At 25.1% G+C, this 26,228-nt stretch overlaps 1 protein-coding gene across 2 annotated transcripts in view; it reads right to left on the bottom strand.

The window, feature by feature from the left end:
• LOC100204680 (ral guanine nucleotide dissociation stimulator) overlaps positions 1-25,639 on the bottom strand; it is a 40,998-nt gene extending 15,359 nt beyond the window's left edge. Inside the window, exons 1-4 of one of the 2 annotated variants that reach the window (XM_065790592.1) lie at positions 25,328-25,639; positions 16,395-16,687; positions 11,615-11,674; positions 3,821-4,014 (exon numbers count right to left, since the gene is read on the bottom strand). In XM_065790592.1, coding sequence (XP_065646664.1) covers positions 3,821-4,014; positions 11,615-11,674; positions 16,395-16,687; positions 25,328-25,477 — 697 coding nt within the window. In that variant the 5' untranslated portion in view covers positions 25,478-25,639. Of the gene's footprint in view, positions 1-3,820; positions 4,015-11,614; positions 11,675-16,394; positions 16,688-18,699; positions 20,438-25,327 lie in introns of those variants that run through there. The other variant, XM_065790593.1, reaches the window with a different exon arrangement.
• Between the last annotated feature and the right edge of the window lie 589 nt (positions 25,640-26,228).

Genomic DNA, 26,228 nt, shown 5'->3' with positions numbered 1-26,228 from the left:
TCACTCACACAATCTTTTAAACCTGATATTGTTACTGTAGCTCGATCTATATTTGATTTTCAGGAACGATCCTCGCTATGCCACTGGGTATTAGACATCTCTGCAGTTTCCATTTAATTAAATTTATAATTATTGTATGCAAGTGTTAAAAATTTGCAAAATTCTTTTGAATTTTTGAATTTTTTTTCAATATTTCAAATTTTACTTTGTAAAATGAATTGCTAAAAAACAACTTATATATTTATATAAAATGTTTAATCTTGATATTGCAATAAATAAAAAGAAAATTAAAAAAAAATGGTACTACATTTTTCACATTCTGTTTGAAATTTCTTGTTAAAATACCTTTTAGTTAGAAGCTTGCTATGTGTTAACTGTTGTTAACAAAATAAGATAATGATAACAGTAGGTTGAAACAAATTTCCATTCAAAGCTTTTTTACAGATAACTATTAAGATAACTATTAAAACTTTGTTTTAACCGTTACACTCCTTGAGCTGAAATTTGAAAGTTGATAATTTGCTGGTCCAAGAAAGTGATAAAAGTAGAAAATTGTTATTAATTAAAGTGATAAAATTATACTTTTCATGTTCATATAATAGAGGACTAAATGGTACAAAAAAACAACAGCAAAATCATGGCTATTTCCAGTATTAAAATCAACAATGCTGCATTCTGTAGTTTCCAAACAATAAATAAATTTATAGTTTAGATAATCATGGAAATTTGTTTATAAAGTGAAAGTATTTTTTTAAATATAAACATTGAAAATATACTAATAAAAATAAAGTTTGGAATTAATGGTATTGGAAGCCATATTTAATTAATAAGATAATGTTAACACTAGTTTAATTAATATTATTTAATTAATATTCATATATAAAAAAATTAGTTAAAGTTTTTAATGAAAACTCAAATTAATACTAAAATCTTTAAAGTTTCATTATAAAATTACCAGTGCAAAGGATACTTATAACAACATTTTATTTAACTTGCTTTTTTGTTGGTTTGTTTATTATTATTATTTTTTTTTTTTTGATGTCCACCAAATTTATTATTGAATTGTTTACTTTGTTTTTAATATAATGGTTCTAAATTGTTTAAACTTTGAATGGAGTGAATAAATTTGTTTGAACTTATTTCACTTTATAAACAAATTTCCATGATTATCTAAACAATAAAACCCATCACCCTGAACATACAAAAGGGAATATACCTTTTACTTTGAAACGTTATAAGTTATGCACTCGGTACCTTTACTTAATAAATTATTTTACCACATCATCAGGTAAAGTATGAAACGTTTAAAACATCAATGTCTTGTTATTTGAAAATTTTTATTTATTTTAAATCATGTTACAAATGTGATAAAAACAACATATATATATTAAAAACAAACAACCTAAAATTTAGAACCAATTTACACATCCATACATACAGAAAAGGTACTGCTTCAGGTAAATTTGATCAGCAAGTTTACATATGCTATAAAAACTAACCTTTTCTCAAGTTTTTTCCAATGTTAAAACTATTTAATGAGAACTTACTTCTCGTATATGAAGCTCACACGCATACACAGGGATATGAAATGTTGGATATGTAAGTAGATAAATAAAAAATATTGTTTCATTAAATCAATTTTTGATAAATTCTTTTGATATGAAAAGTTTTTTTTGTTATATAAATCTTAATTAATTCCTTTTTATAAAACTTTTATAAAAAGTTCAACCTCAAATATTTTTATATAATTGTAAATATTATACATAGCTAAAGAATTCATATGAAAGACTTTCTGTGTTTATAAAAAATTAAACATTTGTTTTGATTTTACTCATATACTTTACTTATCATAGTTTAAAATCTTTTACTTTGTTACCTGATTTTTAGATTGTTAGATGACATAAAAATAAAAATAATGTCAATAAAGAAAGCAGTATTTTATATATATATATATATATAATTATATATATATATATATATATATATATATATATATATATATATATATATATATATATATATATATATATATATATATATATATACACACACATATATATATATATATATATATATATATATAACATTATTATATGTATACATATGTATATATGTATGTATATATATACATATATATATACATATGTATACATATATATATGTATACATATATATGTATATATATACATATACATATATATATATATATATATATATATATATATATATATATATATATATATATATATATATATATATATATATGTATATATGTATATGTATATGTATATGTATATATATATATATATATATATATATATATATATATATATATATATATATATATATATATATATATATATATATATATATATATATATATATATATATATATATATATATCAGTGGTGTACATTGGATTTTTAGATGTTTGAGTTTTGACACTTACAGGCATTGCGCAAACTCCAAACTTTTGTATGTTTTATGCTTATATCAAAAAAGAATGTTTTGCAAAGAATCGGAGTGATTGGAGCTTGGGAACAAAAAAACCCTAATTTTTTGCCCCACCCGGCCCTTAACGTGGGCCAAAAATTTAGGGTTTTTTTATTTTTCAAAAACTATGACCATATAAAGTTTTAAGCCCCCTCAATTTGAGGGGGCTGTAAACATTGCAGGGTCATAAAAACTGAACACTAAGAGATTATTGTATGAAAATTGAAATTTGTTGATGAATATGAATTTTGATAAAAATAGTAAAGAAAATATTTTATAAACTCGTTGCTCCCACGTTAAGGGCTGGGTGGACCCAAAAATTAGGGTTTTTTTGTCCCCAAGCTCCAATCACCCCAATTCTTTGCAAAACATTTTTTTTTTGATATAAGCATAAACATACAAAATGTTGGAAATAGGGTTCATCAAAGTAGTATATTGTTGCCACTTCTATTTAACTTTTACATACACAGTTTGATTTTAATAATCTCAAGTCTGCATATTGGATATAGGTGGCACCTTCATGAATGTGATGGCTTATGCTGATGATATGGTTCTAACTGGACCTTCTTGGTTTTCTCTTAAAAAACTAATTAGCTTTACAAATAAGAAATCTTCTTTAATCAACACATCCTTTAATACCAAGAAAACAGTATGTATGGTGTTTAATCCAACTCAAAAATCAAAAATTATATCAAACTCCTTCCCAGAATTGTGCGTAAAAGGCTGTAAAATTGCTTTTGTTGAATCTATTAAATACCATGGTCATATAATTAAAAATGACCTAGCAGATGATCTTGATACAACCAAGGAGGTGAAGAATCTTTACACACATACGAATATTCTAATTAGATGCTTTCATTTATGCTCTACCAGAGAAAAGGTAAAATTGTTTAAATCATATTGCATTTATTTATATGGTGCTCCTCTGTGGCAAAATTATAATGATAAAATAATGGCACAAACATTTTAGCATATTTGTTGTATTGCTACAACAAATGTGCTAAAATGTTTTTTGGTTACAACAAGTATGATAGTATATCTCTTATGCTTTTAGAGCAAAGATTACCATCTTTTAATACAATTATCTTAAACTACAGACATACTTTTCGTAATCAGCTGATGGCTTGTAACTTAGTGAATAACTTCATGCATTCACTTAATCAAATTTTAAAATAGTATTTTTCTTTTAAAAAATATGGACCTGGTACTTGAATTGTATGCCTGTTGTCTGAAATATATTTATTGAAATAATAAAAAAATAACAATATATGTATAATAAATTACAAAATTTTTTAAACTAACATCAAAAAAAAGTAAAAATTCATACGTTCATCAACTGGACTGGTAGCAAAGTTATTCAATCTTGTGCAGCATTTATTGTGAACTTCCTTTATACAAGTTAAAAGATCAATATTCGGGCTTGTAAACAAAATTATTTTATTTAATACCATGTAAGAGGGAGGATCATCAAAATCTTGAGGATACTGATCAATCCAAACGCTTATTACTTTACAGATGCGCCTAAACAAAACAATCTATAAAGATAATCACTTTATTATTACTGCCAGCAGCATGTTAAAATCCCTAGGTTTGGTAAAAGTAACTACGAGAAGATCACAGATTTAAAGAAAGAAATGTTTAAAGAAAGATTTAAAGAAAAAAGAGGAAAACAAAAAGAATTTAAAAAAAGGTTTTCTATTATAAATAAAAAGGTTTTCTATTATACCTTTTTTTAAATTCTTTTTGTTCTAGTTATGCTCTATTATATTCTAGTTATGCCATTTTCTCTTAGTATCTTTATGTTCTCTTGATATCCATTTTGTTTTTAATACTTTTTTGTACCCTTTGTAATTTTTATATACTATTTTTGCTTTTCTTCCCTGCAATGCAATGGAACTGTGTAGAGTGTAAACTAGGAAATTGTTGAAGTATTATTATGATTATATGATATTATTGACAATTTATTGACTGTTTAGAAAAGTATTATATTGATTAGAAAAATATTTTTTGGTTAAAGAGTACTTAATAATATTAAGTAAATTAGTTTGGAAATAAAATAAAGTGAAAAAAGTATGAAAAAATGTGGGGATATGAAAGATGACAAGTGAAAGAAGTATAAAAGGTAAGATGAAATAAAAGATGATGAGAGGAAGCAGCATAAAAGATGAGGGATTATAAAAGATTAAAAACACTATAATGGATGGAAAAAAAAAAATTAAAATGCAATTTATCAACTCAAGTTTCAAGAACTACAAATGCAATAGGCTAGATCAATTTTAAACACACCACTAAATAATTTGGGTCATACTTCTAAAAGACTAAGACCAAAAAAAAGTAAAAAAAAATAACATTGCAGTCAGAACTTTTCTTTTATCAGAAGATGTAAAAATAGTACAATTTATTTACAGTGTTTTTGTAAATTAATTGTCCAAGACAAAAAGAAAAAATGTTCTGAGTAATCTACACATAATAAAACTTTAATTATAAAAATATAATGGTCCCTGTAATTTTTACAACCCAATGCCCTTTCAGACGCTAACCAATTTTGCAGACCAGGAATGATAATTTAACATTATACATTAAGAAATAAAACTTCATTACATAAAATGATAATGAAAACTCTTGAATTTGTGATTAATGAACTCGCTCCTTAAGTTCTACCAACTTTACTTTGCTGCATTTCAATTCATTGAGAATACTCTCTTGCATTTGGCGATGCCAATCTAATTGCCAACCTTAAAATGTTTAAGGCTGGCAAAAAATTTTTGACCTTGCTTCTATGTTTTAAGGTAACCCCTTTGTGTAAAATGTTTTTTGCCAACCTCTAACAGTTTGAGGTCGGCAATTTATTGCCGACCTCATTTTTTTTAATTCCGAGAGTTGAATATCATGGGAAATTTTTACTAATTTAAAAATATAAGTTTCCATACAAACAAATGCTATTAAACAATTATGCATTAAAAAACCATTTTATGCTTTGTTTAAACATTTATACATAGAAGATTTTTTTTTTTAATTTGTTTTAAAAGTTTAACATTTATCATAAAAAATACATAAATATATAAATAAAAAAAACTATTCATTAAACATTTAAAAATTCATTAGCAGTGTTTTTGTTAGTTCATTAAAAAGCAATAATATTAAAACATTAAAGGTCAAACTTATTTAATTGTAATGGTATTCAAAAACATTAAATCTTTTTTTTCAACAAAACTTTTTTTTATTAACTATAATGATTCTTATATAAAGTTAATTAAAGAGATATATCTATTGTCTAAGAAAGTCGCCGTTTATAAAAACAAGATATTTTTTTATTTTTTAGTAATGCTTATTATAAAAAATGCATACTTATACTATTCATATAATATAAATTTAAAAAATTATATACAACTGTCAATGATACTTTAAACAAAAATCATTATCAGTAAATTGTTACTTTATTTAAAAGCATTTTGCTGATTAACATTAGTTTAAGAAATTTCGATGTCATTAATTTCTCTAAAGTATAATTCAGTATCTTTTTCATTCAGTGCGTTTTTGAAATGTTATTTGAAATATCTGTCATCAAATCGTCAAAGCAAAATATTATTTGCCTGGCCATATAATTGCATGCAATCGCACGCTATCCTGTGAAAGCCTGAAGTCAGCTTATTCAAATAAGCAAGAATTTTAAGCATTTTTCTAATAAAGGTGTTGGCAACTCAGCCGGTTCCAACATAACTTTAGGAGACAAACAAGAAGTACTTTGAACAAGATTATTTCTTAATATACTTTTTTCTTCAAAATGCATAGATAAACTTCTTCTGTAAAATGCATACATAAACTAGACAAGAACTGACTGAAGATTGCATAAATGATTATTGCTCAACTTAACTGCATCAAACTCAACTTAACCAAGATTAACTGCCTCCGATAACTTGATTTATTTTATCAGTAAAGTTAACTTTGAGCAGCTTATATACAGAGTTTGCCTTTTCTAAAACACCTTTCTTCAAAAGGTAGCTGCATAAATTAATAAGGACATTGTCTATTGACTCAGTAAGAAATGGCACCATTGGATTGTCAGTTTGAAAAGTGATTAAGAAATCATTTAATGATGTTGCAATTTCCTCAAAAAAAGTTTTAGCAGAATGGTAGAATATTCCACAACTTTAGAAAGACAATCAAAACTGCTGCTTTGTTAGGGGTTTTCATTTCCAGGTTGTTTTGATTTTGGTAAGCCTTTAAAAAACTTTACAACTTCAACTATCTTGGGTTAAATCATTTGGACACATTTGGCAACATTACTATTTTTATTTTATTAGTGTACACAGAACTTAACAGGATAGTCTGAAAAGTAGCAGCTTTTTGACATTTAAAGTTAACTCTGTCTGAAGGAGACTCATCAATTATTTTAAACATTAGAAAAAAAAATTTCTTAATGTTCCAGTCGGTAGCCTTTTTCCCAGTTTGAAAAGAATGATGAAGATAACGGAGACTACATGTCCTAATATTAATTGAAGGATCAAACAAAAATTTTCTGCTTTTATTTACCAGACTTAAAAAGGCTAAATTTACATTAGGACCATCAGAAGAAACTTAGAGGATTTCAGTACAATTCAAAGAACTTAAACAATTATTATATTTACGTTTTGTGTCATCCCAAAAGCAAATATGTAGACCCATTTGAATTTTTTTTTTTAATTTTGTTATAAGACTCATTAAATAAGGTGGTGTGATAAGAGATTTTGTTCAATTTGTTTAGCATCGTCTCTTTAACAAAAGGAGTAACACCGTGACATAAAATGTAACTGCATTTTGTTTTTCCACATGTGAAATTTTGAGCAATATGACAGTCTGGAAACAGAAAATTTATTTTTTGACTCTAAAGAATCATACAAATATTTACATTTTAAAGCTTCTAGTGACCAAATTGCCTCTGGATTTAATGTCTGATCTCATGACATTATATCAATCAAACTCGTTGTTTTTGTGTTGCTTCTAGTGGATTAGTTACTTCAGATAGCTTTTTAAAAAAAAATTTCTTACTGTTATCAGATGGACATCTTGCCACATATTTCTTCCCTTTAGCGTGCTGCTTTATATTCTCTATTCTGCTGTTTGCAATGCTGAGAAACTTTGAGCAAACTTCACAAAATGCATTGGTTTCACACTTTTTATCTCTTTGCAACCAGTATTTAAACTCATCTTCAATATATATATATGTATATATGTATATGTGTATATATATATATATATACATATATAAAATGTATCTACTTCTTTTATATATATTCATAAATTTACTCATATATACATGCATAAATACATATTATTAAAACTAAAAATATATGATAAATGAATAAATAAAGCCACTTGAAACTTACTTTTATACTTATAGCATTATTTCTACTTTTCTAAACAAATCAACTCTTTATGGTAGACTTTACAGAAAATAACTACATTAAAACCAATTTATACGCTGAAAATTTGCTAAACTCTCTAATATTGTGATTAAGATAAGTAAAGATTTTCATAAATTCAACTACTGTAATTATTATAAAAATCTGCTAATCAAAACAATAAAAATATTTAAAAAAAAAAAAAAAAAAAAGTCACATTTATAACTTTTTAGACTATAATAGAAAATTTTAGAGGTGATTTTTAAAAAAAAGAAGATTTTAGAGGAGCTGTGACCACCCTGTATTTATGGACTTGCTTAAAGTTAGTTATAGATTTAAAAGGGGTACTTTCAAACCTTTATTGCTTGATTCATTCATTTTCATTTGTTTGACTCATTCATTTTCATTAAGCTTACTCATTTTTAGTGTTTTTTTTTTGGTGTGTTGTGTGTTAGTAATTTGTGTAAGATGATCGTTAAAAAAAACTTTACTTTGGTTTTCATCATAAAAAGAAGTGTTAATAATTTATAGGTTTTTAATTCTTGAAACAAAATTTTTTATTTTTGGGCAGAATAATTAAAATGAAAAATATTAAAATTTAGTTTAATTGAGTCATAACATGAAAATTTTACTACTGTGATCAAAAAGTGAGGTGAAATTGTCATTTAAAACTCCCAAGCATTACGAAGGCAGATTTTTTTTCCTAGATTGGTAGGACTGTCTATAACTATTGCCAAGCGTCTGTTTGTCAAAAGGTTTAATTATTTCCAAGTTACACATGTTTTTGTAAACAACCAAAAGTAATTTTTTTGATTTCTACAATGGGTAATTTTGTTGAGCAAACTTGCATCAAATTTTGTTTGCGGAACGAATACTATTGTACAGACACATTGAAAATGTTGCGGAAGGCCTTTGGTGATCAAACTATGGCACAAAAAAACTTTTATAAGTGGTACAATGAGTTCAAAAAGGGCTGAGATCGCATTAAAGACGAACCCCACTCTGGACGATCATCAACATCTACCGATGAGGGATACGTCCAAAAAATCAAAGAATTGGTGCTTGAAAATCATTGATTGACAATTAGAGATCTTGCTGATAGTGTTGGAATATCATTTGGCTCAGCCAAAACCATTTTGAAGAATGGCTTGTGTCTCAAAAGTCTCAATTGGTGCCAAAATTGCTCGATTTTTTGGATAAAAAGCCTTGTGTTGATGTGTGTGAAACTTTGTTGTCTGACTTTCAGGACCACTTAAAATGCATTATTACTGGAGACAAGACTTGGATTTACACATACCACCGTGAAACCACCGACCAATCCAGCTAATATTGTGCAAAAGGTGAAGCAAGACTAAAAAGACCACGGCAAAGTCAATTGAAAATCAAAGTCATGTTGACAGTTTTCTTTGATTATCGTGGTGTGGTGCACTATGAGTTTCTTCTGTTGGGCCAAACTGTCAACAAAGAATATTATTTGAGCGTTATTCGTCAGTTGTGTGAAGCTATTCGTCTGAAATGCCCAGAATTATGGGCAAACAACTCTTGGTTCCTTCATCACAATAATGCATCATGTCATACTGCATTGGTTCTTCGCAACTTTTTTGCCAAAAACTCGATTAATATTGTTTCCGCAATCGTATTCCGCAATGTATTCGCCTGATTTGGCCCCGTCCGACTTCTGGCTATTCAGCAAACTCAATAGGTCAAAGGCCTTTGTTTTAAATAAAAATGGCTTGGCACATTAGTTCCTTGTGATTTTGACATCATAAAATTACATTTTTTTTTTAATTTACAGACATAACTATTTTAACTACCACAATAAAATAAATTACCAAAAATCAAATTTAATTTACTAATTAAGAAAAACAAATCTAGAAGTCTTATTTTTTAAATGTACATATTGGGGAATATCTAGTTGTTGTTGTTTTTTTTTGTATTTTTAATTTTTTTTTTGTTTTTAAGTAATAAATAATTAAATTTAATATTACATTTTTTATTATCATTTAACATAAACTAATTTCTTTCTTTTCTCGACATTTGTATAAATTAATTAAAATACGTTAAGTTTTTTTTTCATTATTTCTTAAAATTGCAGCTTTGCAAATAATGATGATTTTTAACTTTTAAAAAGTTATTAACAAACAAAATATGTTTACTTGTTGCACAAAAAAAAAAAACTTAAACTCTACTTTACCAGCACTTTTTTTTGTGACAAAGATTTAAGTTTTTAAGTACCATTTATTAAAATATTAATACATACTGTTGCGCTTTCACTTGTCTTATTACAAAAAAGTTAAACGTAATAAATTTAAGCTTTTTTTCTAAATTTAAGCTTTTTTTCTAAATTTAAGCTTTTTTTCTAAATTATAGGGAAATTTCTGTTTTCACTTTTTTGATATCGCACAATCTGTTAATTATATAAAGCTGATGCAATTATTATAAAATAATATTTTCTAAACTATTATTTTTTACAAAATAAAACTTACAAATATAAACAAAGACATTGCAGGAGCTATATTTCTTAAAGTGTAAGTACTTGAAATAATTAATGAAATAAAGATTTTTTTCTATAGATGCAACTCTGTTATTAATTTTTTAATATAATATATTGAGGAAATTTAGATACTCTAACTATATTTAATTATACTTGATAACATAATCAAGTATATTTATTCTTGATCTAAACTCTCTCGAAATAATAATTTGAAAAATTAAAAAAAGAGTTACATCCATAGATGAAGTTTTTTATTTAATTATAAAAAAAATAAACTCTTTATAGGATTTCATTTAAAGTTTATAATAATGTTTTTTCATTCTTTTGATAAAATCAATCAAGAAAACAAACAAACAAAAAAAATATCAAAAGTGGCACTAATATAAAATAAAATTTAACATCTTCTAGTTTTTAGCTAATAATTTTTTTTTTTTGTTATGAGAAATTAATATTCTTACGCTTGAATATTTTAGATAGATATTCTTACTCTTGCAAGATCATAAATAAAAAATTTTTATTATATTTTTTTATGATTTCTTTTTTTATGAGTCATGTATCCTTTTTTTTCTCCTTTTGCTGAACATTTTTGATAGAAAAGTTAAGTTTGTTAAAAGAAAAAATTTATTTGTTTTTTCTTAACTTAATACATTTGCAAATTGTGCTAATATTAAATGTCATTCAAACTTTATTATTTAAATGTCATTCAAACTTCATAAGTGATTTATAACATAACCGCTTAAGTGGTAATCTTAGACGATATTTTTAGACTTGTTTAAATATTAAAAAATGATAAAAAGTTTGACTAAAATGGCTTACTGCTAACATTAAATGGCTTAGCGCATATGTAAATAGCGTGCCTTTTTACGCTTTAAAACAAGACCTGATATATATATATATATATATATATATATATATATATATATATATATATATATATAAGTATATATATATATATATATATAAGTATATATATATATATATATATCTTGCTTCATAAGCGAGAGGTTCCGAGTTCGATCCCCACCACGTCCCTGGTAGTACCGCGCTCAACTTGTTTCTCCGCGCAGCGGCCTTGTTTGTCGAGGTTCGTGTTTCGGATTTATAGAGTTGAGAGAGGGTTATAACCACTATTAAGTAGCCTCCTCATTTGTAGTGGCCTTCTTGGCCTTGAGGAGGTGAATAACAAAAAAACAAAAAAACAAAAAAACAAAAAAAAAAAAAAAGTATTTGAAGTTGAAATTCATACCTTATAACTTGTTCACTTTTTTCTTTCTCATTTTGAATTTTCTCAATTTGAATCTCAAATCTAAAACATTGATACAACTATATTTGGTATAAAATTTTTACATCATGTTGTATATAGTAAATGACCGGGGCCCCAGCCCTGGCTAAAATAGAGACTATTTGCAAACCCAGCCCCGCCAAAATTATAAGATTTAGCAGAAGTTGATAGCCGAGGCTAGAAAAAAATTTATAATACTTAATATATTATAATTTTATGCTTACATTAACTATTTATTAAATACTTGCATATATTTATACATTTTTAAACTCTAATTTACTTCCAACAAGATTGCAAGCAACCACTATTAAGTTATGAGTTACTTAAAAATAGAGCACATTTTAAAATACTAGGAAACGTATAACTGAAGACTTAAAAAGTTGCATAAAAAAGGAAAACATAAAAATTTTTATAGCAGTAAAAGGATGCAACTTGTTGAATAAAAAGCTAAGCAAAAATGAGTTTTGGTTTATTGTTATAGAGATGATAGCTTGTTTGACAATTGACCATGATTGTATTTGTTGAAAAAAGAAAGAAATGCAACCTTACAACAATGGGAGAGTAGCTCCAGCTTGGCAGAAAAAGCAGGTGCAATTACATTTACATTGTGCAATTACATTTACATTGTGCTTTTAGACTTTGTCTGAGAGTAAGTGGGTTCGTAATTTGTCAATATAGGAATGCCAACAATATTGTAATATTTTTTTGTAGTAAATATATGAGTTTTGTTATCTAACAAAAATTGTTGATTTCAAATCCAGAATTTAAGTCCATAAGCTACTGCAAATTAGGTTGTTACAGAAGAGAGATCAGATTTAAAATTGGCTGCTTGTTCTAAGCAATTAAAAAGTGAAGATTTTTTGTCAAGACAAAAGTATAAAGTTGAGTCTTCAGCAAATAGAGTCACTTTAGATTTTATGAAGATTATTATTGTAGATAAGAAACAGGAGTAAAGATAGAACCTTGTGAAATAAAGAAGAGGGTAGGCCTTCAAGAACAACTTTACTATTACGGTTAGAAAGAAATAATTTAATAACCTTAAAACCTTTATATAAAGAAACTAATAACAGAGTAAAGACTAATAGTAGGATAGTTGGAGAGGTCAATGTGTTTTCTAGACTTTTGAAAAATTGGAACCAATTATTTAGCATTTTTTAAAGGTTTAGCAAAAATTGAAGAGAGCTGGAGAACACTTTTTTAAGACTGATAAAATCTATTCAGGGTTATTCCGGGTTTGCAAAATTTTAAGATTTAGGAGGGGTTGATAGCCGTGGCTAGAAAAAAATTTATAACATTTTTTGTATTATAATTTTAAATTTACATTTACTATTTATTACATACTGGTATATATTTATATATTTTTAAACTCTAATTTACTTTCAACAAGGTTGCAAGTAATCACCATTAATTTATGAGTTACTTTAAAATGGAGGAAAGGTTAAAATACTAGAAAATGATTGACTGAAGACTTTAAAAGTTGCAGGATGTATTAAAAATAAAAACATGAAGATGGAGAAGAGTTAAAAGGCTTTTTTGATGAGAAAGGACAATAAACTGAATTAATAAAAGTTTTTATAGCATGAAGGGACAGATACAGTAAAAGGATGCAACTTGTTGAAGTAAGAATGAGCTTTATTTTATCGTAATAGTGATGAAAGCTTGTTTGAACATTGACCATGATAGTATTTGTAGAAAAAAGAAAGAAATGCAACCTTACAACAATGGGAGAGTGGTTCAAGCTAGGCAGATAAAGCGGGTCTAACTACATTTACAATGTGCTTTTAGACTTTGTCTGAGAGTAAGAGGGTTGTTGTTTTTTGATATAAGAATGTCAACAATTATTGCAACATTTATTAGCAGTAAATAAATGAGTTTTGTTGCCTTAAAAAATTTAAACCCACAAGCCATTGCAAGCCTTAGGCTGTTACAGAAGAGAGATCAGATTAAAACTTAGCACTTCTTCTAAGCAATCAAAAAATGAAGATTTTTTGTCAAGACAAGAGTATAAAGTTGAATCGTCAGCAAATAGAGGTTCTTTAGATGTAAAATTTTTATAAAGATTGTTATTATAGATTAGAAACATTACAGGAGCAAAGATAGAACTTTGTGGTAGCCTTAAAGTTACTTGAAATAAAGTGGAGTGTAGGCCTTCAAGAATAACTTTAATTCTGCATTTAGAAAGAAATAATTCATTAATCTCAAAAACTTTATATAAAGAAACTAATAACAGAGTGAAGACTAATCGTAGAATAGTTAGAGGTCAAAGTATTTTTCTAGAGTTTTGAAAAATTGGAACCACTTATTTAGCACTTTTTAAAAGTTTATTAAAAATTGAAAAGAATTCTGGAAAATACTTTTTTAAGACTATGATGGAAATCTTGTCTGCACAAACTGTAAAAGTGTTCAATTGAAAATTAAACTTTAGCATTAGAAGCCATAGTGATTTTAATGTTTAACAATGGGTTAATCTGTTTAACTGGCAGGAAGAGTTTGGCCATTAGATTCAATATTTGAATTAGAGTAAGATTTTTTTTGCAAAAAACTATGCTTTATTCTGGGGAGAAGAAAGCATAGTTTTTTGCAAAAGAAATCTTACTCTAATTCATCTGAGATGAATTAGAGTTTCCTAACATCTGAGATGAAGAAAACGAGATTTAGTAAACTTAGAATAACAGAGCTTAACATCAGACAGGACCATTGGCTTCTTGGAATAATAAAAAGACATTTGTTTTTTAAGAGATATTCTTGTAAAAAAGATGAGAAAAATGATTACTGTTAATAAAGCAACTGCTCAAGATGGTAAAAAATGTGGAGTAGAATGAGACTTGACTTAATATTGAAGAGAAGGAATAAAAGCTTCCAAGCTTTAATTGCAGAAGGAATTAAAGCCTCCAAGATGCACTTTATGCATACATATTATGGGTATAAATATACATTTTTGCTATTTATTTAGATGCTAGCAAACAATATCCTTTCACATTTATATAAACTTCAGTACTTATATGGTGTTGTATTTGCCAAAATAAAAGATGATCAGATAAATGTGTGGTGTGATTCTAACACGACAAGAAAAGGAGACAGTCTTGTCAGTCTTGGACAGATTAGAAAAAAGCGTCTTATCATTTAACATTTGTTAGAGAAGATTAAAGTGATTTAGGTATCAGTATGTAGAGAGGTAGAAGCTTTTGGAGAAAATGGTAGTGATAAAAGTAAAAAAACCTGAAGAGAGTGCCTTATATATTGTATGAATGAGGTTTAGTTAAAGAAAGAAAATGCACTAGATTGTTTATATTAGAGAAACGGCATAAAAGAGTAAAGCTAAAGCCTGATGATGATAATGATGATGATGATGATGATGATGATGATGATGATGATGATGATGATGATGATGATGATGATGATGATGATGATGATGATAATGATCATGATGGTAATGATGATTATGATGATCATGTTGATCATAATGATGTGTATATATTCATATATATATATACAAAATGTAACATGAATTTTGAATTAAAAAAATATACTTTGGGATGTATAATTATATATGCAGTCCTGGTCACAAACCCAGCCTCGGCTATATTTTATCAAACCCGGCCCTGGCCCCGGTCAAATATCAACCCCGGTCATTTACAAGAGTCAAATTAGAGAAAGATTTCTTTGCAAATAATTTTGCTTTATTCTGGGGAGAAGTAAAAAGACCAGACCCATGAATTAGAGATTAAATGTTAGACTCAATTTAACTAATAACATTGCTAAAGACTAACCAAAAGTCTTTTGAACCTAACATCTGAGATAAGATACAAGATTTAGTAAACTGAAAATAACAGAGCTTAACATCAGACATCACTTTTTACATTAGCTTTTTGCAATAATAAAAGGACATTTGTTCTTAAGAGAGATATTCTTGTAAAAAAGATGAAAAAAAAAGATTAATGTTTAATATCACTGCTCAAGATGATGAAAAATGTGGAGTAGAATGAGGCTTGAGTTTAAATTGAAATTGATTCCAAACTTTTATTCCAGAAGGAATAAAAGCTTCCAAGATAATAAGTATGCACTTTATGCATACATATTATGGATATAAACATATATGTTTGCTATTTATTTAGATGCTGGCATACAATATTCTTTCATTGGATAGAGGAGGGCTATCCTATTCCTTCAGAGGAAGGCTAAAGCCTGATGATGATGATGATGATGATGATGATGATGATGATGATGATGATGATGATGATGATGATGATGATGATGATGATGATGATGATGATGATGATGATGATGATGATGATCACCATCATCATCATCAGGCTTTAGCCTTTCTATTTTATGCTGTTGATGATGGTAATCATGATCATGATTATTATGATGATGATTATCATCATCATTATCATCATTTTATGATAATAAATTTTATGATAATAAATCATCAGATTATGATAATAATGATGATTATGATAATCATGTTGATCATAATGATGTTTATATACACATATATATATACAAAATTTAACATGAATTTTGAAATTAAAAAATATACTTTAGGATGTATAAATGTTTATGCAACCCTGATCACAAACCCAGCCCTGGCCCCAGCTATTTTTTATCAAACCCGGCCCCAGCCCTGGTCATATATCAACCCCGGTAACTAACTAGTTGCATACAGAAAAGAACTCAAAGAAAACAGCTAAAAAAAGATGTTTACAGAGGAAGCAGTCATATTTCAAAAATTACTATAAACCTGTTTAAAAGGAGATCAATAACTTCTGTTGTTGATGTAAAACTTTTGTAAGTACAAAGAAATGCTAAAATAAAGCCTGGATCTGGATCCTCATCTTCAAAAGGTAAAATCATATGCTCAATTAAACTTTCAATCTTTCCAGCTTTTAACTGCTTAACTTTAACCATCTCCCATTGTTTAAATGCTGTGTTTGGATCATTCGGATCAAATGAAACCTGAGTTCGATATCTTACTTTTTTCAAAGTTGTGTTGTAAAATGTTCCATTTTCTTCTAATTCAACCCAATTGATAATCTTAAAAATAAATTTTAACTAAAAAATAATCAAATTAAATAATGAACAATTAAATAATATATAATATAATTTATAACTAAAAAATATAAAGATCATATAAAGTTTAAATCCAAACCCTCAGTTGATATATGTACTAAAGCTTCTGCAGAATGCTATTTAAGTACTAATTACATATGTTTAACATATTTTTGTTGCGCAAGGCTTTTACACCAAGCAATAAACTCAACTTAAAAGTATTTTCTTATGACTTTTTATGTTATTAATATTGCATAGCACTAATGATAAGACATACCAAATACCATGCAAGAAACTAAACTCAGCTATTTTATTTTAATGTTATCATACAACATCAATATTAAACGTACATACAACCAAAAAAACATCAATCTTAAATGTACTTACAACAAAACAAAAAAAACATTAATATTAAACGTAGATACAACAACAAAAAAATCAATATTAAACGTACATACAACAAAAGTACCTAAAAGTATTTTAATTTTAAAACAGCTGTCAAAATGTAAACAGTTTTATATAAAAAAATATATATATATAATATTTTAAAAATCAATATTAACAATATATTAATATTATTAATAATATATCAATCATTAAAAGTGTTTTTTTATTTATTATTTATTTGCTTGTTATTTTTTTCACTTTTAATAAAGATAATCATTACTATAAGTAATTTATTAAAACTTAATTATAATCATCTCGTAATTTTTATATATTTATTTTTTTTACCATTAAATATAATGTTTTTAATATAATTTTTGCTAAACTTTAGCAAATTGTAAAAAGATAACTTTGCAAAATTTTAAAACTGAACCAAATTTGTCTTTTAAAAAAGACATTTATATTTAGATCTTCATCACTAATTTTTTTATTTTAATTATTTTTATCTACTTTTTAATTGAGCTTAAGTGTTTAAGTTAGTGTAGTACCCAAAAAAAATGTTTTGTATATCAAATAATTGAGTAAGAGCATCATTCATATTTTTATCTGTTATTCATTAAAAAATTGTTTAACTTGAATAATTAACTTCCTTTGATCAAAGTCTAAACATTAAAAATGTTTTAAAAAATTGTGTTTAAAAATCAAAAGTACTTTAAAATAATGTCACACATTTTTGAACAAAATAAAGATTCTTTAATAATAGTTTTAACTATAATGTGAACACTGTAACATAAAATGTGTACACTATAATGTAAAATGAGCACTGTAACGTAAGGTGAATGTTTTGTGAATAATTTAATGTACTTTTATTTATTGACTTTGATTTAAGTTTAAAAATTTACAAAATGCAAAATGGAATTTTAATGAGTTTTAAAGCACTTTAGACCAAATCAAAAGCAAACCATTTATGCTTTTGAATATTCTTTTTTATATCCATTTTTGATATTCTTATTAAATATTTTCGACAGAATATTTTTAAAATATTGTTGATAAAACTTTTTTTATTACCCTATAATCACTCTCAACACAAATAATTACAGTGCATATTAGAGATCAAACATACATAGAGATTATCACCTTAGAAGCTATGATATAACTAAGCAAATCTCAATAAATAAGCAAATCTCAATAAATAAGCAAATCTCAATAAATAAGCAAATCTCAATAAATAAGCAAATCTCAAGAACTATTTGGTTTCATTTCTAAAAGATTAAAAACTAAAAAGTTAACCACTTTGAAAAGCAGCATAATGATAACAACAGCAAAATCTCATAAACAAAAAAGTGAGATCTGTCCTAAAAGTCCTAAAACAATCAGCAAATGCTTCAACATTTTTGATACAAAAGCTGTTACAAAAAGTATTTTTAATAATTATAAATTTAGATCAACTTTTACTTATAAATGGTTCATTTAGTTTAAATTTATGGTATATATTTAATTTTACTAAGTTTTTTATTTATTAACAACAAATATATGATTTATTTATACTAAATTCATAATTTATTGATTTACAATTTATATTAAATTTCATTTTTAAGTAATCAATAAAATACCTTTGAAAAGTCATGTTTCACAGCCATGATTGTTTCAAAACTCAGTCAGATGAATGTCTCATAATTAATAATGATTGTTGAATTTAAAATGATGAATAATTAAATTCAACATTGAATATAATTTATTATTGTTTTGGAGACATTACATAAAAGTTATAAAAAAAAAGCATGAATTTTTAAAATATTTAAAAAATAAATAATAAGTACATTTAAAACCTAATATTATTATTTTAAGATTTCTATTAATTTTCTAAACACAATACAATGAATAGTGTTCATTTAACATTATTGTAAATTTACATGTTAACAATGTTTTTTTGTATTTTAAATAATGGTTATAAACTGTAAATATTTTTTAAAAAAGCAACAATTTCATTATTTCATTTAGCACAAATTTATTTAAATCAAAAAAAAATATTTTCAACACACAAAAGTTCTTATAAACAACAACATAATTTAATGACAAAAAATATTTTATCATAATTAACTGACATAAAAATATTCATTTTTTACATGGACCAGTTAGTTTTAATCATTTTAGTTAGTTTTACTTTGTATACCTTTGTTTTTAGAGAAATGTAAACAAGTATTTTAAACAATTTATTTTAACTCAAATATTTTTGGCTCTAAATTTTATATGGTCTCTAAAAAATTCAAAATACATCAAGTGATCCAATAATCAAGAAAACCATTTTGGCAGAGCACAGATACTAACCAATAAACATCTAACATAACATTTTTGCTTTCTTGCTTATTTCATTGTAATCACTGCTGGTACGGAAAAAAAAATCAGAATACTGTACCATCTTTAAAATACCTTAAAAACTAGTGTTTTAATATGGGTAAAAAGTTAACCAGTGTACCTGTTTTACTAACCAAAATGATTACCAAATTCCTTGTGAATTTTTAAAAAACTTTATAATCTTAAGACAATTTAAAAAAAATTATTTTATTATTACTTTTGATATATTGAAAAAAAACTGAAACTATATAACAACTAAAAATTGTATATAATTGTTTATATATAACAACTAAAAATCGAAATTAGCATAATTCTATAAAACAACATAATAAATGTTTTTCAAAACAACATTAATAAATGTACTCCAAAATAAAACTATAAATGTAATTCACCAAAAATAAATATTTTTAATCGCAAATGCTCTTAGTTAAATTTCTAAAAAAACAAATTTAATTGCGTGTGAATTAAAAAATAACAAAATATATTTTTGTTGTTGTTTTGATCCACAACAAAAGCAGCATCAGCATCAACATCAACATCAAAAATATTAAAACATAAAAGTTAGTAAAAAAATCATAAAAAATATTGGTAGAATAAAGTATAGTTATTTTAAATTATGTTTCTTATACAGCAATTCAATGTGAAATTTTTTTATAAACGCCAAGCTTAAGTCTCAGATTTTGGCCTTTGTTCCCGTTCTGAGTGAAATAGAAAGTTAAAAATATGTACACTTACATATTTTGAAGCAAGGAATTCAACAAAGCAACTTAAAACACTTAAAAATAAACATAACACCTAAAAATTAAACCTTTAAGCATTTTTACTGGGGTGAGTTTATTGCAGATATTCTGTATTTTTTACTACATAAATTCTTTTTTATAGATGTTGTCCTGAATAGTTTAGTTGGAGTTGTTACAAAGAATTGGAGAGTGGTCTTTTCTTAAACAGATAAAAAAAAAGGTGGTACTCTATGGCGCTTAAATGTATTTTGCCCCCAGTGAAAAAATCACCCTCTGTGAAATTTTAATAAATTCAAGTTCACTGTAATTATTTTGCAGTTAGTATCAAAATAAAAATAAGTGTATTGTATTAAAATAAGTATTTATTGTATTTTAAATAGAAAACAATTTACAGTAATATATATAGAAATAACTAATTAATTTTTGTAGATTGTGAGTTTTGTAACATCGCATTCAAAGTTGTTAATTATGCTGTTTCATTTTTAATATTGTTGCACCTTGCAGTTAGCATTGTAGCAATAATTATCTTTAAGTATCTTTCTTACTTTATGCACAAAATAATTAAGAGTAATATGCATACATATAAATTCAAAAATATGGAAACTGAAATAACAAAAGTCTTGTTTAGTTATATTTTGATATATATTTCAGAAAATGAAATTCATTTTACTAACAGGGCAATATATATGTTTCTACCTGTAAAATTGGATGTTTTAAATGCTGCTGCTACTGAATGTCAATGCCACCATAAATAGCATAAAATTTGTGTTAAATATTTTTGTGTAATATGGATCATTCTTTGAACAAGATGTAGCAACCAATTGGCACAATTTTGGTTTCAGCATGTGCAGCCATCAGAGTGTTTTATTACAGTTGTTGCAGAAAGATTTGTTGTTGTCTCATCAAAGCTGTCTCTCATGAAAAACCATATTGTATACCATAAAACTATGAAAGCAATGTTTGAGTTTATAATACTGACTCTAATTAATGGAATGTTTAAAACAGCCATTACATATAAATTAAATTGTTTTAAATGACTTCTTGTTTTTTAAAACTCTTTCCTGGCTAACTCTTTGGATCTTTGGTGCAATTAGTGTTTACCTGTCAATGTCTTTAATGATCCTAATGACTTCTGATTTTTTAATTCCTGATGAAAAGTAGTACAAAACACCTGCTTCTCTTTTTTATATTTCTTGCAAGCCTTATATGCTTGTATTTTAGATTGTATGTCTACCTGTAGGTACGGATTGCTTGTAATTTTCCAACAAAAAAAAAGAAAAAAGTACAGGCAATGAGGCTATAAAATTATTCATTGTTTTAGTCTATTTTTTATTCTCCTCGATTGTCCTTGTGAATTCTGTAAAACAACTGGAATGCACACCTCTTTATACTAAAATTGTTTAACCAGTTCAACTTTAAATTTGTAGTCTGTAGTAAAAAGAGCACTTGCATAATCTCAATTTAATTTTCAATTGAGATTTTAAATTACACACTTGTGAAATTTAAAATCTCAATTTCACAAGTGTAAAATTCATCATTTTTACCAGAGTTAATAACGTTATTATCAGATGGCTGAAATAAAATATTATCATTATAATATTTTAAAGTATAAAATATTATCTTATACTAATTATAATACTAATTCAGAATTGAGATTTCTTAAATCATAACAATATTATGATTATAATATTAATTCAGAATCAAAGCTTCTTGAACCATAATAATATTATCACAGGGCTTGTTAAGAAGCGTTACGCCATTCGAATTTTATGTATGAAATGGCAATTTGACCTACACATTAAATAATTTACGCTACGCCAACACTTTTTTGAACTAGATTATTTAAACAGTCTTTTAAAACAGTTAATGTGGAAAACATTAGGCAGTAATAAATTATTGTAAAAAACATTTTTATCGCAGTAAAAATAATTTTTTTTTTAGAATAAATAGTTGAATAAATTTTTTTCTACTTTCAATTTTTTAAAAATTTTTAATTTAAATTTATTTTATTATCTTTATATTAAATTTATTATTAAATACTATTAAATTTGAATTTATTTTATCTAATTTAGTTTATAATTTTTAAAAAATCTAAAACATTCCACTTCACAACTTTTATTTTTAACTTTAAATATTTCTATTATTAAAGAAATAATTTTACTTTTAGTTACTTTAACACTCAACTATTTTGTTTATTTATAGTTTTATCTTTTTATCAATCAATTCATTTATATTTATTATTATATATATTCAATAATAATAATAAGTTCATTTATTAATTTACTTATTTATTATTATTTATTATTTATAGTTTCAAGTCAATAATTTTGTATAGTTTCAATTTAACTATTTTGTTTATTTATAGTTTTATTTTTTTTATTAATTCATTTATTTTTTATTAATTTATTTATTTATTATTATTTATAGTTTCGAGTCAATAAATTCTTTTCATCCGGTTTCCAAAGTGCTAATATACAAAAGCCGGATAAACCATAATCAACCCTGTAGGCAAAATAATTTTAGAGAATTTTTTTAGTAAACTTTATTTAACAAATTAATAAAAAGATAATTTTTTTTTAGTTTTGAAATCGCTTTTTAACAAAAGTTTTTTCATTATCATTAAGTTTTTAGATTGATCTTAGAATGAACGCCAATTAGAAATGATTAACTAATTTATGAATAGCAGGCAAAGATTTTGTTAAAGCCAAAATGTTATGAAAATAAAATTGTTGATAGTTGCTTTTTTTTTTTTTTTTTAGACCATTAAGAAATTCACCCGTAAACAATCGCTCTCTCATTAAAAAAAAAAAAAAAAAAAAAAAAAAAAAACTAAATTGTGAGAAAGCAAACATACGATGATTATGTTGTGTAATAAATGTTTTAAGAAATACAAGTCTAAATAAGTATAAATTTTTTAAAACAAAGAAATTTACTTTTTTCAAACAACATATTTAAATCTTATTGATAATTATTTTATAACAATATTGTTTAATTTAAAAATATTTCATAAATATTTTATAAAGATATATATTTTATAAAGATATACACAACGCAACATTAAATGATTATTAATGTTGCGTTACGCTTTTCCATTATGCAAAATTGTTAAAGAATACTTTGTAAGGCATTATCTTTATAAAACTTTTTAAATTACAAAATAATAATAATTATTATTTAAAACAATACATTATTTTCTAAACAAATAAAATAATAAAATAATGGGCTCAATAAAATAATGAACAACACTCTCCTCCTACCCTCTCCCCTTCCTTCGTATATTTTTAACTGATCAATATTGCAGAATACTCTAATTTGGGTTAAAAAGAACAATAACTATTAGATAGAAAATTTATAATATTGTGAGTAGGGATAATAGTAGGGATATAGGGATAAGAGGAAAATAAAATAAAAAACAGAAAATTAGGCATAAATACAAAAAGACACAAATAACATAAATATATAGCTTAAAGAAATAAATATCTTAAATGACTTAACTTTTTATTCAAATTTTAAATTGTATACACAAAACTATTGAGAACATACTAATCAAGGTAAATGTTTTTTTATTAAATTTTGTGGATTCTGGTATAATGCACCAGAAAAAAAAAGGAGAAATTACGCATGAATTAAATATTTTTACAATAGTCATTTCAAAATATTCCTTATTCTTTAACGCTCTTGTCGCTATGCTTGCACAAGTTAGATTTGGTTTAAAACAGTACCCATCAATGGCCCAGTTTTTATGCTAAAAATACAATTTTTTTAAAATGTAACATCACTTCTACCAACCATGATCAGTGATGTCCAAACAATGGAGTTGTCACCGCATATTGAGATATGCAGTGTTTCTTTTAAACAAAAAAAATGTTGGCTAAAATAAGTTGATAGAGCAGAAAAAAACAAATTGGATAAAAACTTATAAAATCAAGATACGTAGCCAATTTATTTTAAAAATAATTTTGCTATTTCTTTATTCTGGAAAATTATTGAGCTATTTTAGAAAGAACAAAATTTACAAATTTTTGCAAACTTCTTAGTTATAACTGTTCATTGGAAAGTTCAATAAAACTTAACTGTTATTGAAAAGCAAAAAAAAACTTTACTTAATGAAATTTTAAACTAGCTTATATAAAAAAAGTATAAAATTCTACCTTTATTTCATATGTTTTTTTAAAATATATAATTAAAATTATTAACTTATAGTTAAATTAGTTAATATATACTATTGGTCCTGGTTTTTAGTTTTGGTAAAAGCTTATCTAAAATTCTAAAGCAACATATCTATACTTTTATATAAAATTGCAGATTAAAATGTGGGTAAAAGCTAGTAAAGCTTGGATACCTAGGGTAGTGGTCTTCCTAATGGTACTATCACAATAAAAACACTCAGTCCTAATCTGCAAAACAAATTAACTCAAGCATGGACATCCGATTATAAACCAATTGCTTTGGTTTTTCCATAATATTATATTTAAAAATATAGCATTTTGGAAACTTCTCCAAACCACACAAATGTGAAACTTTGAACTTTAAACAGCAAAAAATAAAAAATGTCGTTAGTGAACTAGCTTTTGAATCTATTAAAAATAAAAACATTTAAAGTACAATTTATAATAAATGGCAAGTTTTATTTTCTGTTTTTAAAGAAAATTAAAAAAAGAATAATGTTTTCTGAAATAGGTGCAGAATTTAAAATAGTAATAAATTAAAATATCATCTTTTTACAATACTATTAACAGTTAAAGTATACAAAAAAATAACTTTGCAAATGTTTTATTGAAATAATAATAGCAAATTAATATCTATGCCAGTTTTAATATAATAATAAATTAAAAAAGAAAAAACTTATTTAATAGTTTAAATGTCAAACAATTACAATTAGTACTGATTAGCAAATAAGAGGCGTTCTTATTCGAACTCAATAAAAAAGGAAATAAGTTACAAAACTTACGAATAAGTCTAATAAAGAATAAACCGAATAAAGAATAAATAGCTTAGAGTTTTAAGTAGTACTTCACACAAATGTGTAAAATGTGTTATTTATTTGTAAATAAATAACGCATTTAAAACATATAACTTTAATATAAATAATTTATCTATATCAGTAAGTTTAAAAAATATTACTTATAAAATGTTTATAAAATACCTTTTGCGGGTCTTTCGTAATCTCTTCAAGTTTATTTTTACTTTCAGGACTTGATCTTTCAGGTGTGGGACTCTTTTTCCACCAGGGTTGTTTTTTAAGAGGCTCTTGAAACTCGGATTCCTCTTCAGGTAATACTGACATTGCAGTCATAATTGTCTAAATCCTTATGTTTTTTGATATGAAAATATACGAAAATTAAGCATTCCGCTAGATTTTGTTTACCGAGTATTTATTTATGATGCGGTTTATAGCGACTCGGCGTTGATTTTAAGCTGTATTATCTTTATTAATATCCGTCTTAATCTAATATCTGATATAGGATATGCACTTAATTAAGTAATATATGATTTATATTTTATTTCTTTATTATGTTTATTTTATGCATATATAATAAGGTATATATATTTAGAGAGTAAACGTGAATACACAATATTGTAACAGTGATATAACAAAAATTCACGTTTACTTTCTAAATTATTTACTTATACTTAACATCTGAAAATACCTGCACCTGGTCTATATAGTAAATATATTAAATATTATAATTATAGCTGCATTATGTAACTTACATATTTAACACTTTTATAAATAATTTAAAAAATTTACTATAACATCTGCATGCGTGTTTACTATCTAAATTATTTACTTATATTTAATATCTGTTGCATAGTGATATATATATTAAATATAATAAATATTATAAATACAGTCTTATTGATTACATAATGTAACTTACATATTTAATGTTTTTATAATTTTTTTTAAAAATTAATGTATTTTTAAGAATGTTTAAAAAAAAATCAGCTTGGCATCTGAGTCAATTTTATAACTAATAATTTTAAAGAAAGATTGAATAACACAAATAAAAAAATCTTTCAAAAAATAAAGCTCATTACCGATT

This window comes from Hydra vulgaris, chromosome 02 (assembly GCF_038396675.1).
Source record: "Hydra vulgaris chromosome 02, alternate assembly HydraT2T_AEP".
In the NCBI taxonomy this organism is placed as follows: Eukaryota; Metazoa; Cnidaria; class Hydrozoa; order Anthoathecata; family Hydridae; genus Hydra; species Hydra vulgaris.
This window is presented reverse-complemented; position numbering and strand designations above follow the sequence as displayed.